General features: G+C 35.6%; 1 protein-coding gene across 6 annotated transcripts in view; it reads left to right on the plus strand.

The window, feature by feature from the left end:
- Window positions 1-15,871, plus strand: part of EPS8 (epidermal growth factor receptor pathway substrate 8) — a 177,382-nt gene that overhangs the window by 126,287 nt on the left and 35,224 nt on the right. For all 6 annotated transcript variants that reach the window (XM_035028152.1, XM_035028147.1, XM_035028151.1 and 3 more), the window contains 8 exons: window positions 572-733; window positions 2,258-2,407; window positions 5,042-5,124; window positions 5,713-5,849; window positions 8,812-8,885; window positions 10,168-10,294; window positions 12,441-12,529; window positions 13,116-13,190. In XM_035028152.1, the coding sequence (XP_034884043.1) occupies window positions 572-733; window positions 2,258-2,407; window positions 5,042-5,124; window positions 5,713-5,849; window positions 8,812-8,885; window positions 10,168-10,294; window positions 12,441-12,529; window positions 13,116-13,190 (897 nt within the window). The remainder of the gene's footprint in view (window positions 1-571; window positions 734-2,257; window positions 2,408-5,041; window positions 5,125-5,712; window positions 5,850-8,811; window positions 8,886-10,167; window positions 10,295-12,440; window positions 12,530-13,115; window positions 13,191-15,871) is intronic.

The following is a 15,871-nucleotide window of genomic DNA, read 5'->3' on the forward strand; positions in this document are numbered from 1 at the left end:
CTCTTGATTGGAATTTACATAGGTGACTATCGCTTATAGTAGAACATGTTTAAGCAGGGAGTAATTTTTAAATTGCTCTTATTTTCCAATTTCTACCCATAGCAGGCATGCTTCATGAGATTTGAAGTTTTGTTTCAGTACCGTGCAGTTTGACGGTTGCTACCGTGGTAGCCGACTACTGCTCTCGTTTATCAGTTTCTGTGGTTTTAAGCCGCAGTGGCTCAGCACTTAAGTAACCAACATGGAATGAGATGGGAGGGATCGGTCTTAAGAGAATGTTATTTAAGCTGTTCAGAATTTATGTTCTGTTTATGTAGCTCGACATGGCTCGGTATTAAACAGATTGAGGTATTTTATGACTCAAGGCACCCTTTCCTCAATTCAACAAAAACCTGCTTGACTTTCTTAATCTCAGTAAGAGAGCCACAAAGTTGTAGGATACCTTGTGTTGTTGGCTCCTCTCCGCTCCGGTCGTTGACTTCAGTCAGGTCACCATTGCTTTCTTTTGGAAAACGTGCACTAAGAGAATGTGTGTGTTAATAAATATTTTTTCCTTCTTGTCAATCGTAAGCACTTGACCACCTTTGTTCTGGATCGGAAAGATGCTATGATAACTGTTGATGATGGAATAAGGAAGCTGAAATTGCTCGATGCCAAGGGCAAAGTGTGGACCCAGGATATGATTCTTCAAGTGGACGACAGAGCTGTGAGCCTGATTGATTTAGAATCGAAGGTAAGTCTGTAAAATTTAGACTGTTTACTTCCAAGAAAGTTCCACAGATACTTATGTTGACAAGCAGGTCATACTGTTTAAAAGGGGATGAAAGTTTGACAAAATAAAATATTTTGTCAGTGATTTTAAAGAAGAAATATACTGTTGCATACATATTACGCCCACAAAATCAGTTCCTGAAACTGGAGACAGAGGGATATGTGTTTTGTTTTGTTTTGTTTTTAACCACAAATGATGAGATGGAGGAAGTGAGAAAAAAAATCCAAAGCACTAAAATAAGGCCCCAGTGGAGCCTTATTCTTTATGACATATATTAATTATATACTAGGCAAACCATATCCCAGTAAATGAGTAACCTGGGATGAAGGGGGTTTTTGTGTGTGTGTATGTGTGTGTGTGTGTGTGTGCCTATTAACTTTTCAGCACCCCTATGGCAGGCACCTTTATTTTGCACAACCACTGGTAGGTACGAGGCTAGAGCTCTCAACACAGGACTTTTCTGAGCCCCATCATCCAATAAGTATTTGAGTTGCTAAGATAAAGAAAACAACTGTCATAATTGTTTAGAGTATTCTGATAGGACTTGGAGTAAGATCTGCCCTTTCTTTTCTCACATCCATCATATACTGTGAGAGAACATCTTCTCTGATCCTCATGGTTTTAAGTATTATATAGAGAGAAGGGGGTATTATTTAATTTACTTTGCAAAGAAAGAAAATTTGTTATTTCTCTGGTACTCTGAGAAATTGCATTTTATTTTGAAAGACAAGTGCTTCTTGTTTTGCCTTTTCTGGATCTCAGGGAATCAAAAGTTAGAATAAAACTCATGATGTGTGTATGTGCCATCTGTAATCAGAGTTGCTGCTTTTTCCTTTTATTTGTTATTTATCTAATTTATTTTCATTTATTGGGGATATTATATTTTCTTAAAAAAAATCAGTTTCTCTCATTAATTCATTATGACCCACTCACTATTTGTATAAAATCATTAGTATAATAATGAGCATTTTAAATATATCTCATTAAATACAGAATTCTAATCGTGAACAGAAAGCTCATTTGTTTAAGAATCCGCCAGTATTTTATTTAGGTGGCTGTTTATAGGTTAGAGAATATTTACTTTTATACTTCCAAACATCTTAATCACTTTGAAAAATGTAATTTTTAGTGAGATCCTTCTGGCCCAGCTGTTTGACATTTTTGACTAGAATGAATATATAGAGCGAGTGAATTTTTTCATCTGAAAGATTCATTGAAATAAAAAAATGTATAAATGATGTATTATTTTTAGCCTAACATTTGTGATCACTGAAGGTAGAAACTAAGAGTATGACTGTTCAGTGTTCAAGTAAAAGAAAATTCTGACACTATATAGCCAGAGGGAAAAAAAATACCATGTAAGATGGTGAATAATTTTGGAAATCACTTTAAAAGCGATTTGTACAGTGTCTAGAGCTCTTTGTTCAATAGATTTTAGACATACGATAAAAATTAAGGCAAATTATATTTTTACTTTGTTTACAGAATGAACTAGAGAATTTTCCTTTAAGCACAGTCCAGCACTGCCAAGCTGTGATGCATTCCTGTAACTATGATTCAATTCTCGCCCTGGTGTGCAAAGAGCCAACTCAAAACAAGCCCGATCTTCATCTTTTCCAGTGTGATGAGATTAAGGTATAAGAATGGTGAATTTTTTCCCCCCTTTAAGTAGATGTTCCGACAGCCATTGGATTATCCACTTCAGTTATATGACCAGTGGATTTTTAGTTTCTTAGGATTTTGTAAGGAAAACAAATACCTTAGTATTTTCCTGAGGGGTTCCAATAAATAAAGAGGAAATAGAGTGGTATTTTAAAAAAGAAAGATGCATTCTATTTATTTAAAAAAAAAACAGGCATAGATAATATATTAAATTCTTCATTGAGTTACTTGGACTTATAATTAAAAATTGATTCTTCCAAAATCATGCTTCATGGACAATAAGTAATCACGCCATCCTATTTTATTCTGCACTAATCACATAACATGGATTATTGCAGTGAAACCCTCAAGACATTTTCAATGATACATATTTAAAGCTCACCATTTAATTATGTGACTTGAATAATTGCTCAAGATATGTAATCCCCAAGTGATAATGTGAAAGTAGTTAAGCATGGTTACCAGTAAAAACATGCTATATCCTGAAGATTGGTATTCAAAGTACACTGTAATTTTCAAATGCTTATCACTTGTGATGCTTTGTTGGACATTAGAAATTATCGTCCACCTTGAATATTTTTAGATCATGAGTTGATTTCTTCAAAAGGGAATTCATTTTGGGTTGAGTTGATTGGTGCTTTGCCAAAGCAGTGACTTATCACTGTGACTGTATATTACAAAATATACAGGTAATTTTTATCTTATAAAGAAATGTTAGGAGATTAGCATGAAGTGTCACTTGATCTTTTCTGTATTTCTTTGACATTAAAATATGATAGCTAAATTAAGATTGACTGTCAACAGTGCATTTCATCATTTTCTTTTTCTTGCTTTATGTATAGATGACTTTGTAAAAATCTTACTTGAAAATAACTGTGGCATTTAGATAATTTGCATAGTGATGTTCATCAAATTTTATGTAGTGCCTTTTGAAAGTCATAAAGGGTATTAAGAATTTTGCAAGGTTAGATTTGTTAAGTATTAAATAAGTATTAAAGTGAATATTTTTCTCTGAAAATATATTGAAATTAAAATATTTTTGAAACAGAGGACTAAACTAAAAGACATTTTAAATCTGGTATTTGCCTCAGTGCTCTAAAACTTAGCCTGAAACTAAGAGTTATTATGCTGAGTAAAGTTTCTGGGTTTAAGTGTTGAGAATAAAGGGCTTGTTTTATCTGATAGGGGATGCTGGTATTGGTGGGTCTGAAACAGATTTACTGAATTACTGTTTTGTCTAAAAGCTCAAATACCACTGTGCAGCTCTTTGTTTTTACTCATTAGTGCTATCTACATGAGACCTTCTTTTTCCTTGACACATTAAAAATATAAACACAATGAAATATGATGTAGTTTCTTTTATATGGGTCATGTTGCAACATCACTTTTGAGTTTTAAAATTTCTTTATTATGGGATTTTACACTACGCTCCTGCCCACCTCTATAGTAAAATTTTTCTTAGAAATATGATAGCCCCCCCCACAAAAGAAGTTCAGGGTTCCTAAGCATCTTCAGTTTTACTTAATATCCCACATAACAGAGAGTCTTTGACATGATGTTTATAATGTCTTCCTGAAACTAAGATAGTCTTACTGAAGTAACACTGAGCTAGGGTGCATTAGCCCTCACATTTAATTAGAATGTGACCTTGGCCAAACCATCATATGAGTATTCTTCAGTTTCATTAATTATAAAACAGAGAGGACAGATTAGATGATCTTTAAGTTTCCTTTCAGCTCTAAAATTTTATGATTGTCTGTGCTTATGGTAAAAGAATATACAGCATACATATTTGAGAAAAACATACAAAATGACAGAGAACAAGCAGGAACAAAAAATAGGAGGTGAGTACATCCCATCAAGAATCTAATATGCAATAATAATCACTGGTCATAAGTAAACTTCATACCAAACAAAATAAACCTCTTAAGAAGCTGCTAACTTCACACTGTTTCCCAAGAAAACCACATCAAATATTCTTGTTGGAAAAGTATTAGAGAAGTTAATTGTTTGGAGAAAGTTAGCTTTTACCTGAAATGACAGAATAAAGTGGTTATCAAAAAAGGTACAACCTAGTGTTGGGGTTCGTCCCACGATTGTAGTGTATTTGTCCCAAACTGGGAGTATCTGCTGGGACTGAGTGATTTGTTCCAGTAGGTTAATGGGTGCCCACCGGAGCCTGAGGCTGAGAAAGGGGAAGGGCTCTGCTTGACCAGCATGCACTTCTAATTCCTTCATTTCTTTTTAGGTAGAGATTTTCTCCCAGTTACATTTTCCACATATACTTACATTTCCAGCATATGCAAATTCCTTTTCTCTTTGCCTGTATGCAAGGATAGCTTTTGTCTAAAGTAATGGAATCTGGATGAAATAACCTTTAAGAATTTCTTCAGTTTTTAAAATTTGTCATTATAAAATTCACCATCAAAAAACTGCAAGAGTCATGTTTTGAAAGCACATTTTAAAAAAAGAAACCACTTTTCTTTTGCATCAGGACACTTACTGATTCAGATAGGGAATGTAATCAATTTTGCTGTTGCTGTTTGAAACTATACGTTAAGACAAGAAAAATCTATGACCTCACGGGTAACTTGTCTTGCACTGCAGGCAAACCTCATTAGTGAAGACATTGAGAGTGCGATCAGTGACAGTAAAGGAGGGAAACAGAAGAGGCGGCCTGAAGCCCTGAGGTAAAAACATTAAAAGAAATTAAGGGGTAGAATTGTTTTGTTTTTAAGTTTTTTTATTTGCGTTTTTTTTTGGTTTTTGGGGTGTTTTTTGTTGTTGTTGTAGTTTCTGTTCTAAAGATTTAGAAAAATGATCTTCGATGAAGGTCTATTTTACAGATTACAACCTGTGATTTCAACTCATTAGCTCTTCCTAGTTTATCAGTATATGTGTGCACCTTTTCTCTCCGCGTTTTCTGGTCTTTCTCTGAGAAGCCTTCTCTAGCATGTGTTGTCAGAGTCAGGACAGATGAGTGGCATTTTAAGGGAAGGAAGCCTGGTACAAATAGATATGAGGAATATAGTTAGTTCATAGCCTCTCCAAGTCACAGGAGACCCAGAAAAAAATTAAACCTAGTGTTCAGTTGAATTAAAATTTTCCTGTGTTTTTATATTTCATATACATTTGTAAATATACATAAAATGAAATGGTTAGGAAGTCCTTGTTGTCCTCCCCCTTGACATCGTTCTTAAGGTTGAAGAACTAATGCCATAAACTGAGAATTGATAGACACGGAGATGGTAAAAATTCTATTTTTTCATCTTTTTTAGGATGATTTCCAAAGCAGACCCTGGTATACCGCCTCCGCCAAGAGCTCCTGCCCCGGTGCCCCCTGGGACTGTTACCCAGGTGGATGTTAGAAGTCGGGTGGCAGCCTGGTCTGCATGGGCTGCTGACCAAGGGGACTGTGAGTGTTTCTGAGGATTGCTACTTATTGACCATTGACTTTGGGTTGTGACATAATTCTTGCTCTCAAATTCTGATGCTGATTTCTGAGCTGAAGCTTGAGGTTAGCTTTTTTAATTAAAAAAAAATCATAGATAAAGGAAATTTAAAACTTTGACACTATAAGACTATTGTATATGAGAGTTCACACCAGTCATTTAAATAAATATGGTGTTAGGATTACTTTTTTTTTTTTTTTAATGCAATCAAAGATGGGAAGTTTGACTCAGCTGTGAATCAAACTCTCTACCAGAGAAGAGACTGTCAGATTTTTTTGCAAAGATTGTCCTTCAAAATTCTTTCCATTATTATTATCTTACCACTTTCCTGTTTGGGAAAATTGTTGTGCTTACATGAAAAGGCTGTAAGGGGAGTATTAGGACAAGAGTAAAAGCATCTCCATCTCACTAAACTTGTCAGAGGGGCCCTTTGTGTGCATCATCATTTTACCTTGACATTCTTTTTCAAAGACAAATAATCCGAGCATAGAACTTAGCATAACTTTTTATATGTCAGAATGTTTTTGTTTTGTTTTTTGTTTTTGTTTTTTTTACCAAATCTGAAATTTTTATGACTGAAAATGCCTTAAAATATGTTTAGTCCAATCTTTTTATTATGAGTGAATAAATTGTGATCCAACGAGTTTGAATTTGATGAAGACTAGAGTCTCACTGTTCTGCCTCATTGTTCAGTGGACTTAAATCACTTATCCTTTATCTAATAAAACATTATTCATGCAGATATCTAACAATGTAGTTAAACAATAGAACTTGGTGGCCATAAATAAGTGACGCTAGACTTTATTTTGAGTCTGGGGAGTCAAAAGTTGGACTCTGGAGTAAGACCAGGATCTGCTGTGTGACCCTGGATGGTATCTCTTTGTGTTTCAACCTCACTTGTAAAGTGGGGATAATGATTCATGGGTTGCTGTGAATCTGAAAGCAAATAATGTCGACAGCAGTCCCTACTGTAGTGTAAAACACATAACGTGTGGTTCGTCTCATTTTTGCCAAATTGAGTTCATTTTATTTCTGAATTGCTTTCCATTTTATTTATTTTTTTTGTATACTTGAAGTTATTTTTTAGAGATTTACATGTAAGCCCAGCTACCAGACAGATGAAAGAAAAAAGTCTTTGAAACATCTGTTTATCAAAAATGAAGTAGCAGAATATTTACCTTATAATAATTTGTTTTTAGAAATCATACAAATTTCTGTTGATCTGTTTTTTTTCTGTAATATTTTGTGTTTAAAAAAACTAATAGGAGTTTGTAGTGTTTTCTACTTTTTGTGTTCACATAGTGTTTTGTTGTTGCTACTATCTTGGTAGAAGAGATGTGGGTTTTGAGAGAGATCAAAATGGTCTTCCTTGAAGTTGAGGAAGGATAAGAGATCTTAAGTTTATAAATATTCTGAATAAATTTGTGAAAACATCTGTAAAACCTAATATGATTTACAACAAAGAGATGTTTCTGGGCTCTCATTAGATTTTGTCTAAAATATTCTGTGCAATCTTACCTATTTAAATGAGAGTAAGAAAGGGTTTTCACAACTTCTAATTTTCTACTAGGCCATACGGAACATAGCACTTACCATGTGAGGTTCTGTCTGGACCCAGGCCAGTTTTTGGTTGGAAATCCCCCCAAAAGGAGTATCTTTTTGGTCCCTCTGAAGGCTCCAGCTAACTCAGACTAAACATCTCCTTTGAATCCCTGACACAGCCTTACCCCTGACTTCCAAAAGTGATCTCTGTAGAGTAGTGGCAGTGGGGTTCATAGTGGCGCCAGAGACCCTGAAAAAGTCTGTGAGATACTGCATCTCCCCTTACCTCACCCTCCAAGTGATATTTTGGGGCTTATCTGGACTTCTTACTAGCTGCATTTCAAGTTCAACATGCTTTCTGTAGTATACTGTACTCAAGAAAGCCGCTAACTCCATGTAAAACAGCATTTAACTGGCAAGAGTTCATAAATATAAATTCTAATTATTTTAAAGTACTTAAGAGCCACTAATTAAGTTTCAAAAAACTCCATCATAATTTCTTCTTTTTTTCGGGGGGCGATATTCCATTTATTGGGAAAGGCATAGAAGAGGTATAAATACAGAGTTCTCAGTATTTTTTGTAGTTTTCTATATTGAATATCATGAGTCATGATGATGTATCATGAGTTTTTTCCATTATTGATGATACATTTTTCCAGTTTCATCTGTACAGTTTTTCTTTTATTTAATCTACTGTGAAATATATGTAGAAGTATCTGTGTTTAGTGGTAGTATTAACCAGAAGGGAGTTCATTATAGTGACCTTATGATTAACATCATGCTTTAGCTAACTGAGCTAACTTAACATCTTGAATGCTCTTAAGATATGTATTACTTAATTTGCAAATCCTGTAGCGTATTTATACTTATAAAGTATAAATCAGTGAGCCCAACATTGTGGGTTTTAAGCTTAATGACAACTAGAATTTGAAAGAAGCACTTTACTGTCAGAACCCCCAAAGCTTTATTGTAATCACAGTGGTGGAATGTATAAAATTGGGAGGTTGCATTAGAAATTAGTTCACCACTTTTTGAGGAGCGGGTGCTTAAATGTGAGTTTATATTTCTTTCTTGTGTAGGAATTATAGGGTGAGAAGTTAGGGTTGGTTCTACAGGCAGCTGTCGTTGGGAAGAGGGAGAATAGAAGGGGAAGTTACAGGGTAAATCATAAAGGCTAAAGGCAAGCCCTGGCCAAGTGCTCCTCAGTTAGTGGTGGCAAGGATGCATGTCATTGATAGATGATGAGCAGTTTTCATTTTGTATCCAGTGAAGGTGTTCCCTTTTGCAAATGGCACTCTTTTCTATCCACTTTTCATGTTTCACTACCTAGATTGATCTTGCTTCGGTAACAGGTTGAAAGACTTGTGATTCTTTTTTCTTTAGTTGAGAAACCAAGGCAGTATCATGAGCAGGAAGAAGCACCTGAAATGATGGCGGCCCGAATTGACAGAGATGTGGTAGGTCCAACAGTCCTCTTTAGGCCATTGCCTTCTTTTTAAAGAGGAAAAAAATATCAGCAGGGAAAATGAAGTTGATTTAAATAAAGATGTTTTATGCAAACTGTATTTTCTCTTTCCATTGGTGGTTATGCCCTTTGAATTATTTCTTTCTTAACTATTTTTGCCTTTATGCCAATATTTAGTTAGTAGGATAGGGCTCTGATAGAAGAACTAGCATATTAACTAGTTTACAAAGGAACCTAAACTGAATTATCAGATTTGGGGGATTTTAACTTTTTTCATAACTTGTAATTCATAATTGAAATGTCTTCTAAATATCTCTTCATGACATTTACTTTTATTAAACAATTTTACAATGCCTGAAAGATAAAAGCTAAGTGGAATTTTTTAAAAGTAGATATGTAAATTTTAATGTTTTATAAAGAATAAGGCTGTGTTTATTTTTATTAGTCCATAGTAATTTACTTACAGAATGACAGTGCCTTCTGATATAATAATAAAATATAATCTCAATATAATTACTATTTATGTTATACACAATCCTAGCTTATTTGGAAACAAATACAGGAATTTGAAGTTTGGAATTTAATTTTTATATTACACCATTATTTATTATACTTAAAAGTTTACTTAATCCCGGTTTCTAGTCTTTTAAATTAGAAGAATGTCAGGTTTCACACATACTAGAGAAAGTCAGCTAAGATAATCAAAACTGATCCAATAATCCCTGAAAGCATAATTCATCATTAATTCTATTTTACCATGTGGCAACTCTCATTAATGATTATTATTCTAGATTATCTATGTGTTTATTAGGTAATCAGAACATTCTATATACCTTTAATTCCATGAAATAATATTGTTGGTACTTTATTGGCGTATTTATTAGAAAACAGAAATGCTCATTCCTCTTCTAACAAGATGTTTCTTAGAATTTTTCCCCTAACTTCATGTGGGAGAACCCTATGAGAAAATTAGAGTGGTTGAAAATAATTAATAATCTGAATAGATATTGTGAATGCTTTCTTTATGGTATTGAAAATAGAACAAGATTAAGCTAAAGAAAAATGTAAATGTCAGACTTTAGCCACTGGTATATATATATTTAGTTCAATTCTTTTTCTTAGAATTAGTGATAAACTTGAAATTTGCATGTGGGAGGTATTTTTTTCTTTTTTTTTTTAACTTTCTGATTTTCCTTTACTGACTAATAGTATTCAGTCGAGGCAAAAATGGTTTTATTTTGTCTTAAATCTTATTCTGTAATTTCTAATTCCAGCAAATATTAAACCACATTTTGGATGACATTGAATTTTTTATCACAAAACTCCAAAAAGCAGCTGAAGCATTTTCTGAGCTTTCTAAAAGGAAGAAAAGTAAGAAAGGTAAAAAGAAAGGACCAGGAGGTAAGTTGGATTTTCTCTTCTTTTTTTTTTTTTTAAGATAGATAGATAGATTATTTATTTATTTATTTATTTATTTATTTATTTATTTATTTGACAGAGACACAGTGAGAGCGGGAACACAAGCAGGGGTAGTGGGAGAGGGAGAAGCAGGCTCCCCACTGAGCAGGGAGCCCAATGCGATGCGGGGCTCAATCCCAGGACCCTGGGATCATGACCGAAGGCAGACGCTTAACGACTGAGCCACCCAGGCGCCGCTGGATTTTCTTAAACTTCTAAAGACCATTCAGAACTCCAGTGCTAGGCAGAGTTTCTGCCCTTGTGAACTGCCCCTTTTCTAGTTTTGGGATAGCACCTGGGAGTTAGGCAGAGACTAAGAAGACCCCAGGGAATGGTCCATTTTGGTTCCAAGTTGGCTATAGTAAGAAAAGACTCTAGGATACTTAACCTAAATCACAGAGACTCTGAGATTCAGCTAACAACCATCTCTTTGTAGTTTTAATTAGTGACTGTAAAATTAATGTCTGTTAAAGAAAGTCATGGCTCTATTCTTCCCCTATTTTGATTTATTTTATTATAAATATAGAACCTCATTATTTTGTTAAAAGGATTGATTTTTCTCATTAAAATAGTTACAACTATCAATGGATTTGAATTTTTATATCACAGAACTCCTAAAGAATATATTCAGGTCACGTACAAGCTGTTTTGGGGTATGCTGTAGTTAGCTATTTAAAATGGCCTCAAAATGTATAAACAAACAAAATTAAAAGAATAGTGAGTAAATATCCCTTTCATGACACGTGACCTCCCAGTTTTTCTCTTGCTCATGTCTACCTCCTAAGCATGTGACCTGTAGACTTGTCTTCCAGATGTGTACCTCTGGGTGTACGTCACCTCCCTATATTCTGAAATTAAGTATTATTGCATCCTTATGTCTCAAACCATTTATTCCTGCTGTATTCGTTATGAGGGGTGTTCTATCCTCTTGGTCATCCAGATTCAAGACCACAGGTCTAGTATGACTTCATTCTCTAACTTGCAGCCAACATCGATTTTATTTTTTCAGTGTGTTTTATATCCAGTTGTTTCCCTTTTCATTTTCATAGCTAATGTCTGCTTCAAGCTGTCATCATTTTTTACCTGGCTCTCTAAGTAGTCTTCAAGCCTCCAGTCTTTTATTCTGGGAGGACAGTTGTCGTCATGTAATGTAGTCACTTCATTCTTCTGAACAGCATGTTAATTCCATGTTCTGTTGATTTACTTCTGCTCCTCCCCCCGCCCCCCTGGCAGTCAAGGTCACCCTCAGTCCAACCTTGGTCTGCTTTTCCATTCTCTTGGTTTCTCTGCTTTAGTTTGTTGTTTCATGTACATGCAATTTCCTTTTTCCACGTTTTTTTACTTATACTGCTGTATCCAACTATGACATTTTCTTACCAAATTGCCGTGTAACAGACCTTTCAGATCCCATCTTAAAAGCTACTTTCCCCATGAAACATCTGTTAGGTGTCCATTTTCCCATCTCCCAACCAGGTGCAGTCTCTTTCTACAACATTTCCTTGGTGTATCTTGGTTACTTACCGATTTGGGTTTTCTAAAGATTTTAAGGCCCTTCAGAGCAGGGCTTATAACCCGCACATTTTTATAGTCTTTGTGATGATAAGCACAATAATTGGGACATAAAAGGGCTACAGCATAAATCTATGGAATTGATGAGGAGTCAGTAGAGCCTAAGGGTAGAAGGGTCCATTTCAAATGTTGGATCACCTTAGTTTGTTACAGTGAGTCTAGGAGATGTACTAGAGTAGCTAGGAAGCATGGTATCTGGAATGATCAAATTTTACAGACACAAATGGGGCTTTTTATTTTTTCATTTATTAGATTTTCTTTTTTTTTTTTTTAAAGATTTTATTCATTTATTTGACAGAGAGAGACACAGCGAGAGAGGGAACACAAGCAGGGGGAGTGGGAGAGGGAGAAGCAGGCTTCCCACTGAGCAGGGAGCTCGATGCGGGGCTCAATCCCAGGACCCTGGGATCATTACCTGAGCCGAAGGCAGACACTTAATGACTGAGCCACTCAGGTGCCCCTACTAGATTTTCTGACAGCTTTGCTTTCATCTGTCCCCCTTCCCGTTTATTTCTTTTAGAGGGTGTTTTAACTCTGCGGGCAAAACCTCCCCCTCCTGAGGAGTTTGTTGACTGTTTACAAAAGTTTAAACATGGATTTAACCTTCTGGTAAGTGGAATTTATTTGTATATAACCAAAAGAAACAAATGAAGGAGATCAAATTCTAGCCAGGAGGTTCCTGATTAAATGAAGAGATAAAATTATTCTTGTAGATTTTTTGGTATGTATGTTTTGATTTGCTTTTAATTAGGACAACAGATAATAAAACCTATGTATCCAAGCAAATTATCAAAAAAGAACAACTCCTAACTTTTTTTTTTTATAATTTTTTTTTTTATTTATTCATTTGAGACAGAGAGAGAGAGAGCAGGAGCAGTGGGGAGAGGCAGAGGAAGAGGGAGAAGCAGACTCCCTGCTGAGCAGGGAGCCTGATGTGGAGCTGGATCCCAGGACCCTGGGATCATGACCTGAGCTGAAGGCAGACGCTTAACCATCTGAGCCACCCAGGCGCTCCTCCTAACTTGTTTTTAAACTAAATTCTCTTAATCTGACTTACCTAGGCTGATTCATATATTAAAAGTTAAACTAGTAGTAAAGAACTCTTTCTCTGAGTCTGTATCAGACCTTTATGAGCATCTGTTTTTTGCTTGATTGCATCATAGTAATCTGTTTGTCTGTTTTCTTAATGCTACAGGCCAAACTGAAGTCTCACATCCAGAATCCGAGTGCTGCAGATTTGGTTCATTTTTTATTTACTCCATTAAATATGGTAAGACTGTTAATTTAAGAAAGTAATCACTCTTAGTATGTTTTTCAACCCCAAGTGTCTGTCTGGAGTATCTCGACAGTTTTCCTTCATTACTTTGCATGGATACGATTTCTCTTGGCATCTGTGTCAACATCGAGAATGTGCAATTTGGGAGTTTGAAAGAACCTTAGAAATCATCCTGTTCAAGCACCTTTACTTTATTGCTGAGGAAGCCGATGTCTCTGACAGAGCTAGGAAGATGAAAAGAAATATTTATTAGATGCTAGTGTTTCAGTATATACTAGGATATAATGCAAATGGCTATAATAATGTAAAAGTTTTTCTCTTTCTCCCAAAATAGGCTGGGTGTGAGGAGGTACTGGTACTGGATGGAGGGCTTTGCTCATTTATTTATTTATTCAGAAATACTAATTGAGAGCCTGTTACATGCTTACCATTATTAGTAGCTTATCAGGAATAAAACAGACATAAATTTTTACCCTCTTGGAACTTATATTGTAGTATGGAGGGGCAATCAGTAACCTAAATATATGCATAAATAATATATTTTGCTAAAAATAAGTGTTATTTGAAAAAATACAGCAGGGACAGAGAACGGGGAATATTTCAGGTGTATGCTCATGCAAGTGTGCACACATATGCAAGGTGAAGTATTACCCTTTTTGAATAGGGTTGGTTAAGGTGAGAGGTGTCATTTGAGCAAATGAAGTGAGGAATGAGTCATGTGGATTTCTGAAAGAAGAGAATTCCAGACAGAGAACAGCTATTGTGAGTGCTCTGGGATGGTAATTGCAAATTATGTTCTTGGAATAAATAAGTATTGTGACTTGAACAGAATGAGGGAGAGCTTAATTAGGAGATGAAGTCAGCAAAGCAACAGGAGGTCATATTTTGTTGGTCTTTATAAGTGATTATGAAATCTTTTACACTTTTGGAGTGTTTTCAGCACAAAAGGATTGCTCTGGCTAGAATACTTAGAAATCTGGGGGAAGAAGGGACTAGGGTGGTTATTAAAATAATCCAGATCAGAGATTATGGTATTTGGACCGGGTGACATTAGAAATCGTAAGAAGTTGGATTTTGGGTATAAACCATAGAAGCAACATTTGCCGGTTGATTAGATGTGCTATGCAAGAGCCAAGGGTATCTCCAAAGGTTTTGGCCTAAGAGTGAAGGGATGGAATAATTATTCATTGAGATGGGGAAGACAATAGGTAAGACAGATTTTTTTGAAGGAAGATAAGGAATTCAGTTTTAGACATGTCAAAATTTTGTTACATCTAGATGGAAAAATTTGGTAGTTGAATATATGAATTTGGAGTTCAGTGGAGAAATCAAAGCTATAGATACATATTTAAGGATCATCTGCATATAGAAGGCATTTAAAGCCATGATATTATCACCAAGGTAGTAATCATCATTGAGGAACAAGGACTGGTTGAGCCTCGGGCAATTCAGTGTTAGGAGAATAGAAAGAACCAACAAAGAAGATTGAGAAGAAGCAGTTAAGTCAGGAGAAGAAACATAAGAATATTATGGTATTCTGGAAGCCAAATGAAGAAAATGTGTCCAAGAGAAGAACTGAGCAACTGTGTCAGATGTCTCTATGGTGGAAGCTGATTTACCTCCATGCCCTTGTTACAGCTGTGTACAGGGGCAAAGAAAGATGATTTATCTTTAAGGAGCTGACTCTGAACTTAAACAGATAATTTCTGCCTTTGTCCAGTTGGCCTGAATGTTTTCCTGTGGCCATACTGAACACCAAAGGAATATAGTCTCCATCTGCGTGCCTGTAGGTTCATCTAAAATGTAGAGGCTTCTCTTTCTAGAAGGAAGAAGAGAGTGGACACTAGGGAGCAATTAGTAGTCTTTAGCATGCTCACTCTGTGCCAGGTGGAGTGATATCCACATAATACATTTTTTCCCTCAGAAAACTCCCTTCTCATACATGTATATTTGTACAAAAGGTATAATTTTTAAAGCTAACAAAAGGGTGTGTTGGGAACAATTCCCTTTGTGAAGGAGTTGGATGTTCCTATGAGTTTATCCAGCAAAAGGTTATACCTCTTGTGCCGGAGGCCAGGATCCAAGATACACATCTTCATTTTCAAGATTTTCAGTATGCAGCTATGTTCTTTCCTTATGTGGTATGGTAATATACTTCCCTTCACATTATATATTTCTTATATCTGCAAATGGTGTAATAGCAACTTGTCTAGGCTGACGTTACATCCAACCATCTTGTCCTATGAGGCAGTTGGAAGAACTCACTGGAATATTAAAGAGTACACAACAAAAAAGTGCAGGGGTTTGGGAAAAGCATGTGACAGAAAGCAGATGGAGCAATTGTCGCCCTCCCATACAGACAGATCTGAAAAGAGAGTAGGCTACAAATCACCCTTTTCTACAATTTCACCAGTTAGATGGGTCATTCTGGTTTTTGTGGGAGGACAAGTGAGTGAGGAGTGGAAAGGAGGTGGAGTCTCTTTTAAATACTTCCAGGAGGACAGACTTTCCTCCTTTGTGGGCTAAGGCAGGCATGGGTGGAGTGTCTGTGAATGGCTGTCCCTGTCAGAAGAGCAAATGATCACTTTGTGGGATGACAGTGGCAGTAATGATAATTGTTAGTAATGTGTGATTATCCTGTGTCTTATTTCTGTGATTGTTTTTTTTAAAGACTA

Source organism: Mirounga leonina, unplaced genomic scaffold (assembly GCF_011800145.1).
Source record: "Mirounga leonina isolate KUSES-001 unplaced genomic scaffold, KU_Mleo_1.0 Mir_201, whole genome shotgun sequence".
NCBI lineage: Eukaryota > Metazoa > Chordata > Mammalia > Carnivora > Phocidae > Mirounga > Mirounga leonina.